Source organism: Triturus cristatus, chromosome 6 (genome assembly GCF_964204655.1).
Source record: "Triturus cristatus chromosome 6, aTriCri1.1, whole genome shotgun sequence".
Lineage (NCBI taxonomy): Eukaryota > Metazoa > Chordata > Amphibia > Caudata > Salamandridae > Triturus > Triturus cristatus.
Window position 1 is genome coordinate 1,328,604,899 of NC_140589.1, and position 13,699 is coordinate 1,328,618,597.

Sequence of the window (13,699 nt, forward strand, 5' to 3'; positions counted from 1 at the left end):
GCATTCTTTCATAAAGCATTATCGACTGGACATGGACAGGAAAGAGCCAGCCTACTTCTGTAGAGTTATTCTCCAATCAGTTCTGCTGCTGTTTCTTTCATATCCTCGATCCAGTCCCTGGAAGGATGCTTTAGGAGTGTTTTCCATCCAACAACCTTAGGTAGCATTCTTGCTGATGGATATTCAGCTCCTGCAGATTCTTTACCACCCTCCCACAACCCCTTTCGATGATATTTATTTCCTCATTTTTGATTTGCATTCTGCTAATGTTCTACCTGTGCCTCTAATGCACCTAAGCATTGATGGAGGCCTGGAAATCAGGGCATAACTGATCAGCAAGAAGCGCCCCTCATACATGTTACTCTGATGTCCCATCCAAGCACAACATGACTCTCTGTATGATGTTGTCTAGGGATGCCTGGTGCCGATGATGTCCTGATAGTAAAGTTTTTCCAGCTCTAGTTTGATATCTCGAAAGGTTCATGCAAGGAATCAGCGGGAGCGGATCTTCTGATCAGAAAGAACATTACAAAAGGTTTGTAACTTGTTCTTTTGGTTCTGGTTGTGATCCTTAAAGTTGTGGCTTTGAATAAAAAATTAATATGACCCTATCCACTCCGTAAAGGATGCAAAAATATCTTCCGATTGTTTCTAGTCAGGAATGATCTGATCAAGATAATCCAAAGTAGCTGTCGGATGAGTGTGCTCTCTGAAGATCGGGACAAGTTCATATACAGTATAATCACATATTTTTGTGTGGAAAAATGAAGTCCTTGCGTGTTCTTATAGCGATATCGGCTTTGAGTTGATTGCCAATATCCATTTACCCTATCTCTTTATGACCATTTTCATTGTTGTACCGTAGGCACTGTTTCAAGAAGAACGTTTTGCTATATTGTTAATGTGTATTGACTTGTTTGACGAGTACATTCATTATTTATGACTGCATTTACAATAGATGATGTAGATAAAGTGCAATTGTGTATAAGAGGTCGTTGTTTTTTTGTTTTAATTTCTTTTGTCTTTGATCTTTTCTCTTTTTTTTTTATTTGATGGAAACCAATTAAGTATTTACATAAACATTGGCAAAGTCTACAGGTCTGGCCCAGGCAGACTGGTGTGCTGGTTAATTTATGTTTCAAATTTTGTATTGCAAATATGTCACACAAAGGAAAAACATAAGGCCATATAAATGTAAACAACATTGACTTATGTGGCCATTTTACTAGTGCTTTCAATATATAATCCTTTCTGTGGTGCCGTGGATTTTATTATTATTATTTATGAAGGAGACAAGAATAAATTACCAGATGACCAAGCTCTCAAATCACAGGCAGATACAATGTCACCTAAACAGTTTATAAAAAGGAGGAGGGTGGGAGCACACTGCCTCACATCCCAGCACTCAATTTGCCCCAATGCATCATGGTACATGCATTTCATGGTATTACTTACTAGAAGTCGATAATTGTTCCCCATTGTTGGTGCAGCCTATGCTGTGTAACTCTAGACGTGTTTCTGGATTAATTCCTTCATCAGTAGACAGCAACAATTTGTTTTGGGGTGCTGGGAATGCAGGCTAAAGTATTCTCAGGTCTCTGTACCACTTACTGGGTGCAGGTGCATCAACATAAGCTAGTCAGCTATGTAGCTCAAGGGAGCCTTCTCAAACAAAAGTTTATAAAAAGAGGCAGAAAATAAATCACCATCTAACTGGGCACCCGAATTGCAGGCAAAATAAGAGGAAGCTATTTAACGTTGATATAAAAAATAACAGCCATGTTTTCCATGATTTGCGGATATTTCACTGACTTTCAGAGCCGGTGTTAGTCCCACGGTGATAACTGCATTAATTCTTGCACTTATACCAATATAATGATACTTTGCTTGTATTCCTGTTCCATGACAAAGGAGAAAGGGATGATTCATACGATATGCATTACGTACATTTACACAGTCAAATGATAGCCTGGTTAGGACTCAGCATTCCACACTTAGTAGCATCGCACGATGATTACTGGTCTGCAGTGCAAGGTGAAATACACGAATCCTCCAAAACCTGATGCGTTGCTCATTACATGAACAACAAGCGTGTCCGGAGGGCTCCCCAGGATTCTTGACACAGACCAAGCAGTAATGTCGAAAAAGAAACAATGCGCTTCCCACTCTATACTACAATGTGAGTGTGCGCTTAAGCGGTGATTACATACTGTACTTATTCTTAGCACTATTTCTTCCCTGCATGAGACCCCGGGAAACCGTAAGTCTTGCCAACAGGGAAGAAAGACAGAGACACCAGGAAGCAGCTCGGCTCTCTCCCCCGCAAGAGACCGCCGAAAACACGTTCTCGTCAACAGAGGAGATGGCAGAGCAACCACACAAGTCCCAGGAGGGAACAACAAGGAAATGTCCAGAGAAGATAATGCTGGTGCTACGAGCACCCTTACCGCCTCTTACAAAACGAAGGAACGGGACAGCGCGGGAACCGGGAGTCACCAAAATTTTCGGCAGCGTTCAGGGTCTCCACCGTCGTTATATCCGGAGTCCCTGACGCTGCACTCAGGTCACGTGGGACATCACAATCAGGAGGGACGCTGGAAAATGTAGTTTTTTGTCCTTGTTCCTCTTTCTCTAGGCAGCCGGTGGTCAGTGTGCACTGGGCTGATGCGCCCTGACAATTATGCACTGCAATGCAGGCTATGAAATGTCTGTTGGCAGAAAGAACGTGGCCCAAATTCCGGATAAAGTTTATCACTGATGAAGAAACTATTTTTAGTAGGAGGTGAACAATGTGCACTGGCTTTGACAAATCACTTAAAGTCACGCAAAGTTTAGGAGGACAATAAAGTGGGCTTAGGCCTTGCCCCATGACGTATGTGATGGGTGGAACCAGAATTTTAATGGCTGTTTTACAGACAAATGGACGAGGTCTGCTGACCAACCTCTCTCTATGTGTATTTATTATATATTTTTTGGGGAAAACCTATAGTCGGGTGGGATATCAAAAGTTCTCTCAAAAGCAGTGGCGGCATATCTGCAATGGGAGAGTAGCGACACCGTAATGTCTGGCTCAGAGCTGGCAAATGAAAAATAAAACGATATTCTGCCATAGTTTTATTTTCTACTGTCCAGCTCTGAGCAGTGCTGTAGGGACGGGCAGGGCTGAAGCATGGGAGGGGGAGTGCTATGTGCACTCCCTAAGTGCGCATATGTGTTTGGCCGGCCGTCTCAGGCCAGCCAAACACACATGCGCACTTAGGTTTCTCCTGGAGAAACCCCACAGACTCCCTGGTCTGAGCTGAGCGTCTTTCCAGCCCGCTCAGGCTGATCCCCGCACTGCTCTGCAACACTGGGCTTGGATGGGAGTCTGTCCCAGGAGCTGCTGGGACCAGGAAGAGGACAGGAGACAAGACACGGGAGGCGGCTTCAGGTGAATTCTGTTTAAAAAAAATATATTACTGCTAACACCCCCTCCGGAGCCCCCCGTGATCTCCCCCCTTGCTTCCCCTCATGCGCTCCCCCTCCCGCGTTCCTGCCACCTGCCTACCACCCTTTGTTTGTGGCAGCCGCCACTGCTCAAAAGCCAAACCAAAGTATATTTGTTTGTAGGCGTAAGCTCTGAAATTCTGATTCACAGACCTGTAGAAATGTATACCTACAGATGGGAAATTAACAATATTTAAGAATGATGCATTGTTCCTAAAGCTGATTCTAGTGTTTCGTTGGTAGAGTGCTGTGGCAGGTGGGGCGAAGATTCAAAATGAAGTGAGCACCAACAAACGCTATTCATGAACATTTTATTAGTTCTTTCTGGTTTTGCAACTGTAAGGCTACTTCAGAGAAGGAAAGGTCGAGTAACTGATTTTCTAGGCTGGTAAAGGGTTTTATGGATAATCCTCCAGTTTCATGGTGATTCAGGGAAGAGGGTTATGCTCGTGAATACTTAGTTTTCCTGCTTTCAAAACAATTCAACTTAATCGAGATAACTTACTTGCTCACATTGTTTTGCTTTTCTGTTTTTTATGGCACAGGAAATTGAAGATCTCTTCCACACACTGGATCAAGATGGTGACGGCCGAGTGAGTTTTAAAGAATTCCAGTTGGGTTTGTTCAGCCATGGTCCTATGTCTCTGCCCATCTCTTCAACACCATTCAAACAGAAGAGACAATCATCCCTTTGCCATGTAAGAAATTATGTTTGTTTTAGATTAAAAATGCCAGGCATCTGCAAAGCTCAGCAACTATAGGAGAGCATTGGGGTTTGTTTTCCAGCAGTGTATGCAGCTAAAGCTCCTCGCTTGTTACATTTGCCAGCTTGAATCCGTTTTATGAAGTGTTATAAAAAAATGCTCACTATGTGCATTCCTGCCCCATAATGGTGGATTGCCGAATTTTTGCACATGCCCTGCTCGGAACCTAGAAGTACAGTAAGCAAGCAGTTAAGAATGCCCAATTGTCATAACAGGTTATAATAATAGTCTTGTTTCGTTCCTTGCTTATGGGAGCAGCACCATCTAGTGGATGTTTACAGAAAATACAGCTGCTATATTCCAGGAAATGACTGGTATATATATACACTGAAAAAAACCCATAGGTTTCAGGGACGTTATAGTTAGTTGGACATTTCACTCTTACAAAACCAGAGGAATTCCACCGTTCTAGTTAGCTTAGCTAACTATAACTCGCGCCCCCGCAATGCACTGCTGATGTTGTCACATATTACACATATTACATCATTCATGACATGGTCAGTGACATCATTAATGACATCTCAAATGACATCATTGATGAATCGGAAGGAACGGAGCTAGCGGTAACCCTCTGGGACAGCACCGGATTATCAATTACCCTTTGTATTGGTAGGTGATAAGTTCAAATTCACCCTATGTGTGCGCTCTCGATTGGTACCCGCTAACACAATACCTCCCCAACCACTGGGGCAAGATAGGAACATAAACTGCAAAAGGCGCACCACAATCTCAAATTTAAATCAAAATTAGTCCATGTACATCCAATTTTTCTTTTCCAAAATGATCTTCTTTATTTTTCATATATTAAAATGACATTTAAGAACAGCCAGAGCAGCCGACGCGTTTCGTCCTCTTGGGACTTCTTCAGGGCTGCAAAGTATATATATAAAACAATGTATAAATACAATGAATACCCACATACAGTATATACAGAACAAACAACATTATCATAAATCTTAAACAAATACACAAAAGTACTAATAAGGAGGAAGACAGAGGACAACAGAGGACAATATTAACTAAACATGTGAAGACATAAACGAATTAAAAACAAGATTATAAGTCAGTTAATCCTTGCTACTGATTTATGTTCAATAGCTATCGATATCAGTGAGTAATCAACTCTTTGGCATGTTTCTGGGTGAATAGAAATTTCAAAACTACACAATTGCGTGGTGCGACTGGTTTTTAGCCAAATAATTGCATAGACCATCGTTAGTTGGGTCAGAAGGGATGAAAATTAACTATCAACCTGCTCAATATGGTGTCACCGGAAGTAGAAAGGGAAAGAGGGCGGTCCAAATAATTGCATAGACCATCGTTAGTTGGGTCAGAAGGAGTGAAAATTAACTATCAACAGGCTCAATATGGTGTCACCGGAAGTAGAAAAGGAAAGAGGGCGGTCCAAAGATGTACCCACCGTAAAAAGTAATGCGTCTGTTTATGTAATTCTTTCTTTAGAATTCTGGGATGTCATTCAGAGTCACTGGAAAAAGTCAAAAATGGAGGGGCATTACTCAGCGTAATGTTCTAATATTTGTAGATTACAAAGTGTCAAAGGTACATCTTATGTTAATAATAACCTAAGGAGTTAAACAGGAAGTGGAGTACAAAGCTTAACAAAGGGGTCATATACAAGAGTCGATAGCGCAAATAAATGAACGTGTGAAATCTGATTCCAATATCACAAGTAAGCCCCTAAAGGACGTATTCAACTGAACCAATGTACATAGGGGCTAGAAGAGAGCAATGAAAAACCCATAGGAGTATATGTACATACATACATAGTGAATATGTTGAATAGTATAGCGATCTGATGTCAACAGGTAGCGAGTGAACGTCCCGTTTTTTAAAAGATGGAGTGTCCAGTCAAGTTAAAATGCAATGATAAGGTAGGATTCCGAATCTTTAGAATGCCTAAGGTAAGAACACAATGAACTAATGATTCAGAGCAATGGTTACGATTTCAACGAATTAAACTAACCCACACATTGCATTCTGTATAGGTAAATCCAGGATGAAAATAAAATAAAGAGAATCTGGACGAAAGGGTTTTAAGGGGGACCAAATATGAACAAATCGAATATTGCGAGCAGCCTATCTAAGATTGTGTAAGCCTTACTATAGGTGATCAAGAAGTATTTGATATCAACCGTTATATACTTTTAAAAAATAATAATTAAAGGTATATCCCAGTACCAAACAGAAAAGGGGTCTAATCCATGTCATAAATCTGCGGGGAGTTATTACTAAGGTGCCATCGGTCCTTAAAAGCAAGCTCAATAAAAGTTTTTGAGTTTGCCAACAATAGTAATAAGTTAGAATATCCCAACGTACTCAAAAACAACAGTATCAAAAGCTTCCAAAGCACCTACCCGATTCCGCATCCTTCAAATCCTCGACAGTCACTAATGACATCATCCAGTGACTGTGTGCTTCTTTAAAGTTTAAATGTTTTGTATATATGCCAAGGTGTATTGAAGAATGAGTGGGTGTATAAGTGTCTGGATGGAGGATTTGGTAGGTGCATGACTGACTGTTTAAGTGAGTGATTAAATGTGTCTTACTGAATGCATAGGTTAGTGACTAAACTGTGTGAATGTCCGTATCAGTCTGTCTGTTGTTGTATAAGCTGCTGCATGGGTTGGTCAGTAGCTACATGAGTGTCTATATGTGTTATCTATTGGGTTATATGTATGGGTACCTGAGTGTGTGTGGGGGTGGGTGGGAGGTGTATGACTGTGCATGGATGTTTTGTGTGGTTGATTCACTGGGTGTATGGGTTCAAGAGTGCATGTGGAAACAGCTGTATGGGTGGGTGAGTGTGTGTATGGGTTTATTGGTGAGTTAATGGATTTCTCAGTGGTACATGTCCAAGTAACTACATATGTAAAAGGCAGTGTATGTGAGAGTTGGAGTATATAAATGACTATATGTGAAAGTCCGTGATTGTGAGAGTGGCTGTATGGATGAGTGTGTACTTGTATCAGTGATTGTATAAGAGTAGGTATGCGTTTGTTTCTGTATGAATAAGTGATGTGGTGTGTGTATAACTGTATAGGTGAGTAAATGGAAGTATGATTGATTCTTTGCATGACTGACTAGGTGTGTGAGTAACTCAGGATGAGTGGTGGTGTGTGAGTGTCTGTATAGGTGTATGAGTGCATATGATAGTGTTGTATTGATGAGTGACTGCATGTATGAGTGATTGTATGGGTGAATGAGTGGATGTGTGTGTGTAGACCTAGGAATCAGTTAGAGTGTATGTAGTAACTGGTATTGGTGTGTCGATGGTTTTGAAAATGGTATTTTACAGGGGGTGTATCAAAGGTTATATTAGGGTGTGAGGAGGTGCATCAGATTTTCACGTGGATGATGGCATCAGTGATGTCATCAGTGATGTCATTTGAGGTGTCATCGGTGATGTCACTGACCATGCCATGAATGATGTAATATGTGACATCATCAGCCTTGCATTGCAGGGGCGCGAGTTATAGTTAGCTGAACTAACTATAACGGCGGGATTTCTCTGGTTTTGTACGAGTGAAATGTTTAACTAACTATAACGTCCCTGAAACCTATGTTTTTTTCAGTGAATTTCTAAGGTTTTTTAAATGCTAATTTCTAACTATAACGTGCCTGAAATCTATGGGTTTTTCAGTGAATTTCTATGTTTTTTTAAATGCTAATTTCTAACTATAACATCCCCGAAACCTATGGTTTATTCAGTGAATTTCAAAGGTTTTTTTAAAATGCTAATTTCTAACTCTAACATAGCAGTCTAGTTTTCAGAGTGGTGGAGAAAGGTGAGCGTGGCCTCCAAACACCTTTTAGCAATCCCACTGTGTGGGATTTACTGGAGGTAACAGGAGGGGTAGTTAGCCCCCAGTGTCAACCTTGGGGGCCAACTACCCTTTTTATTACCTCCAGTAAGTCCCACACAGCAAGATTGCTAACTTGTTATATCAGGCCCACCCCCTCCCTGCACCACTGTGCAAACGCACCCCCTGGCACATTGTAAAAGGGGGATTAATTCCCTTTGAGTCCTGAGGGTCCCTGGGGGCCAACTAGTCCATCAGGTACCTCCAGTAAGCGCCAGAGAGCTGTGTTGCAGAGAGGTGTAAAAAGGGGCATGGCCTCGGAACACCTCTCTGTGACGCAGCTCTGTGGCGCATACTGGAGGTACCTGGTGGGTTAGTTGGCCCCCAGGGACCCTCAGGATTCAAGGGAACTTAATCCCCCAATTTACAACGTGCCAGGGGGCACATTTGCGCACTTGTTTTGTTAGGCCCACCCCCTCCCTGCACCACTGTGCAAACGCGCCCCCCGGCACGTTGTAAATTGGAGGATTAATTCCCCTGGAGTCTTAAGGGTCCCTGGCCCCCACGAGCCCCCACAAATTAAATACACATTGCCCCCGGGACCTGGCACACCCGGGGGCCTCATTAAAATCAAGCACGGGAGCCCGCACTTCATTTTAAAAAAAATATTTGGCCGAAAAAATTATTTTAAAAAAATGCTTTTCTGGGCCCTGGGGGTCCTTGTGGGACCCCTGAGCAGGCCTAGAGGGTCAGGGTGTTTCTACCCTGCCCCCTTTTCTTCTTTTCTACCATCTTTGTCAGTCAGTGCGCCCCCTGATTGCAGCCCACTTGTGGGAGGAAAGGGGATCCCCCAGACTTGCCCTTGCAGACGAGTGAAGTCATTCACTGCACCTGCCTGCAAGGGGTTCTCTAATCCCCTTAAAGTCCTGGCAGGTTGCTGCCTGCTCTGTGACGGCACAGAGCAGCTTTTAAACAGCATCTCAATTTTTCACATGAATCGCGGCTGCCTTGGGGGCAGCGCATCCACCATAATGCAGAGCTTTTCCTGGATTGCGCTGGACGCATCTTTTGAAAGGTGCGCCCAGCTCAATCCAGGAAAATGCACTGGACCCATAATATGGCCCATGGAACCCTTATTTTGCTAAATTTCTACTGCATGATATTATTTCTTCTTTGTAACTTTATTGCAAAAAGACAATAACATTTGTTTATCAAAAAAAAAATAAGAGCAGTAGAGATATGCTCCATCCATCATCTCCCAAGAACACTAAACGGGATTGATGAATTTTTTCAGTTCAGCTAGGTCATGTCACGTTTTTTAAATACCTCAACCACCAGTCCTCAAAGATCCTGTTTGGACAGGATTAAAAGGTGTTAAATTCTAGGAAGTCTGGCAAAAATGTATGCGCCCTCTTTTCCTTTTTGCTTCTTTATATCCCGAGTCCATTTTAATTCGCTGTTTAAAACTTAATTCATCAAACAATTGTCGATTTTTAATTAGGTTGAAACAAGAAGGTTGTTCAGATACTGTTATGTCTAGGGCATGGCATGGCATTCTACCCTTATCACTGGGCCAACCAGAATTATCGCAGCATCCTTTTAATAGGTCCAAAGATGTTGTGCAAATAGGAAATTTCTGCACAATAGAGAACCTGAGATTGGACCATCACTTTATATGCCTTTTAAAATTGGTGTAAAAAAGTCCCACTAGTCGTTATTAAAATTCTTAAGGCCTACTGTAAAGGAAAGAGCACTGTTATCACTTGTTTTACCCAAGTATTCCATTTTAGATTTTTCTGGAAATACATGCCTCAGTACTTGTATATAGCCACTTCGTCCACTTATTGCATAGCAATACATTTACCTGCAATTGGCTTCGTGTTAGTACCAAATGTGAACGTTTTTTTTCCTGTGTTTATTATTAAATGGTTAGTTTCACAGTATTTGGAAAACGCATGTGATTTCCTATGCATACTGATTACAGCAGGAATAGGACATTGACCCAGCCCATTTGCGCAGAAAAAGATCTGGTCTTTAAAGAACCTGGGGTAAATCAGCGAAGATTAAGACAAATAGGATGGGTGGCCAATACACAACCTTGTATTGAACCATTATTTACCAGACTTTTTCTTGACAGGGAGCCCAGTAGGTTGATTTCTACCCTCACGCAGCTGGACCTATGCTATTCTCTCAAAATCGACAAGTCCTATAGGTGATTACAGGCCGTTTTTCCACAATAACCCTATATCCACCTGGACGAATGCCGCCCTGAAATCAACAAAACAGCAACATTAATTCCCTCGCTCTTCAATCAACTTCTGGTCAGTCGTCCACTAACTAACACAGTAGTCCAACATGGAGTGGCCCTCTTTAAAACCACCCTGTTCAACTGGAAATAGCTTGTGATCTTCAATCCAGTCCTTCAAAACCGAGAGTAGACCATTAGTGTATACTTTTGCACCTACATCATTCACACCAAAAAGCATTTAGTTTTCAAGAGCTAACATATCATCCTTGCAGACAAATACAGTTGCTACTACCTTTCTCCTCAATCGTCCCCGCCTCCAAAATGAGTCCAGATCTGCCATTTTTATGCAGCGCTTTATCTCATGTCCTCACACATCCATTTAGTGAAACATGCTTCCACTTGAGTTGCAGACATCCACTTCATTACTTTAAAGACTTGGATTTTACTGTTTATTGTCACCTTTGGCCAAGCCTATAAAGAGAACACAGTGATCAAGCATCTCCTTTCTAAGCTGTGCCACATAATGCGTGGCCTTCGGTGTTGAAGGTGTTTAGTGGGCTTAGCTACTGGTTGTTCCAGTGTAGGACATGTGCTCTATTATTAATTATGCCCTGGTCCACTGGAATTAAATGGCAATGGAGGACTAAATTATGCAGCAAGGTTGAATAAATTGTATGGCAAGAAACAAAAGATTATGTGGTATAATATGCTACATCGATCATGGCACTATTATCTCGCTCTGTTATTTCAACCCTCTTTAATGTTGTCTGGTAAATATTTATTCTTATTACAACCACCATAGCAGCTGAATTTAGCAAACCGCAACCAAAAAGTGACCAGGTAACCTTTGCAAAGGGTCTACCACTGTGCAGCGCCACATATGGTGCGTAGTTCAGTAACAATTGATCCCTCTGAGCTAGAAACAATTTTTTGTTGAAATCTGCAGATTATGCAGCACACAGTGGATTATGTGGCAGATGCGGTTAATCCTACATTTTGTAAAAAAATCCATTGCTTTACGATTGCATAATACCAGTGGTTAGGATTATGCCACTACTTTTTCTTTTGTGTTTGCAGTTTGTGTTCTGCTTTAACTGTTAGATGCTCATCCTTGACTGAAAAATGATTTGAAATCAATCAGTTCCCCTTGTCTTTCCCATCTCCTATGTCTGTTGGTGTTGCTTTGGTGGGAAGAATTAAACACTGACTTTAACTTAGACTTTTAAAGTAATATGTTTCCATTTAAAGTACTTCACTGTATTCGAGTTGAGGCACCCCTTCCACGCAATCTTCCGCAACCACTAGGCTTTATAGTGTCCTGGCACTATATTTGCATAAGAAAAAGGAGATGATGTTAATGATTGATTGGTTGTGAAATTCCACCATTTATAACTTGCACCATACTCTTCCAGCCCGTATTGGCCTTGGCAAAATACATTTTGTTTAACAAACTTTTGTAAATGTAATGGCGCGTCATTGACCTCAAGCTGCAGTTGAAGGTTTTTACTGGTATCTTTCATGGAGTATCAAGTTGAAATATGCAAAAATGTGAATATGTAACCTGCTCCAACCTGCATCAGTTTGCATTGGTTCTCTCCTGCTGTTGAGAAGAGGGTTTTATGGTTTGCAAGAGAATATTGCTTGCATCAATCTGCCACATGCAAAGAATACATATCCAATAGTCTTGTTTATTGTTGTTTATAAGATAGGTCTTGTCTATGTAGGTCGATGTCCTCAGCTGTTTTTGGTTGTCCCCATTGGTCTTTGGCATTGTCTCGCTGCAAAGAGTTGCACTGTGTGCTTGTGTTAGAACTGTTTCCAGGATTTTGCATAGTTTGAGTGGAACAGTTCTCAAAAGTTTTTATTATCTCTTTCTTTCCTTTTTCAAGGCTTTTGAAGAAAATGGGCGTACGCCCTCGCTGATGTCGAGTTGCGGTGGGTTACATCTCTTTTCCAGCATTGACGATGGCTCTGGCTTTGGGAACATGGATCAGATTGTCACCATCTGGGAGCAAGAAGGGCTGGGCGACTGCAAAGAAATCTTGAAGGTTTGTACCAGTAATCACTGGCTTTTGTGTTTTATAACCATTCTTAACTTATGTTTATTAATAATATTGAGAAAGGTAAAAAAACAATTGCAATCCAACCAATATCACCATGTATATTGAATTTTAAAAGTTCAGCAAGGACCAAGGAGAGGCAAGTAGTAGAAACAAGCATTTGCAATGCAGTCCGTCTCGCATTTGTTAAAGTTAGAGCTGTTGGCGTTGAAAACGGCAATGTTTTTTATTTTTGGGTTTTTTTTTGCAGTATGAATAATTATATTTGCATATCGCTATTGCCATTGGTATAAAAAAGCAAAAGTAAAAAACATTGTCATTTTCAATGTCAGCAGCTCTAACTTTAACAAATTCGGGACCTATTGCATTGCAAATGCTTGCTTTTAATACAGTAGGAGGCTCATTGTAGAAAAATATTGCAAGGGACTAGACTGCAAGCAGAGTTGCTAATAATCTGCAAAATTAAGGTTGTAATATAAACAGTGGACTAGAAGGTGAATGCAATAAGTGCAGGACAAAGTGTACCACTGAAAGCGGTAAGGATGCGCAGTGAGTGAATTCTTCCATGACACGTCATCCTTAAAACATGTAGACAAACTTTCCAGACAAAGGATTCTGGTAATGAGTTGCAACATAGACGTTTGATAATGAGGCTTTGTTTAGAAAATCTGTCGGTCAACATATAATTGGTTAATGTTCTTTTCTCAGGTAGCTGCATCCAAGTGAATTTAGCATTGCTGTGGAAATCCTTCAGAGAAATAAAATACGCAAAGCATTTTAAAAAATCTAAATGTTATTTGCCGTTGTCTTTGGTTGGCACATTGGTTCAAATATGGTGGATTTAAATGCCGATTCTTAATTTAGGATGCTATAAGTTAAACTAAATATAGATGAATTCCGGTTTCAACTTATTTTGATTTTCTGCACATCAGCACACTTCCAAAAACCAATCCTTCTCTTAACAGAATTAGTATGTTAGCAAAATAGAAGAGCACTCTGTTACACCATTCTATCAACTCGTCCATGTTAGATCACGTGGACTGTGTCATCCAAGCAACATGAAAGAAATACTAGGGCTAGAAATAACAGTGTGTAGATGATGTACAGGGACAGTCATGAGCATACAGAAGGAAGCAAACATGAAGGGAAGTGCAGCAGTCAACCTGAATAAGAAGTGAGAAGATAGCACTTAGATATAAAAGGGCATAGCTCTGTCAAATACTGTGGACTCCTACTGTTTAGTAGACTATATTGAGAGCTTTTTAGTGGTCTAACGAAGCTCAGGGAAGCTACTGAAAGAAAAGGCACGGTAGTGTGCAT

General features: G+C 41.1%; 1 protein-coding gene across 4 annotated transcripts in view; it reads left to right on the forward strand.

The window, feature by feature from the left end:
• The window catches only part of NINL (ninein like), a 441,695-nt gene that overhangs the window by 220,005 nt on the left and 207,991 nt on the right, over positions 1–13,699 (forward strand). For all 4 annotated transcript variants that reach the window (XM_085612328.1, XM_085612329.1, XM_085612330.1 and 1 more), the window contains exons 7-8: positions 4,032–4,184; positions 12,209–12,367. In XM_085612328.1, coding sequence (XP_085468454.1) covers positions 4,032–4,184; positions 12,209–12,367 — 312 coding nt within the window. The remainder of the gene's footprint in view (positions 1–4,031; positions 4,185–12,208; positions 12,368–13,699) is intronic.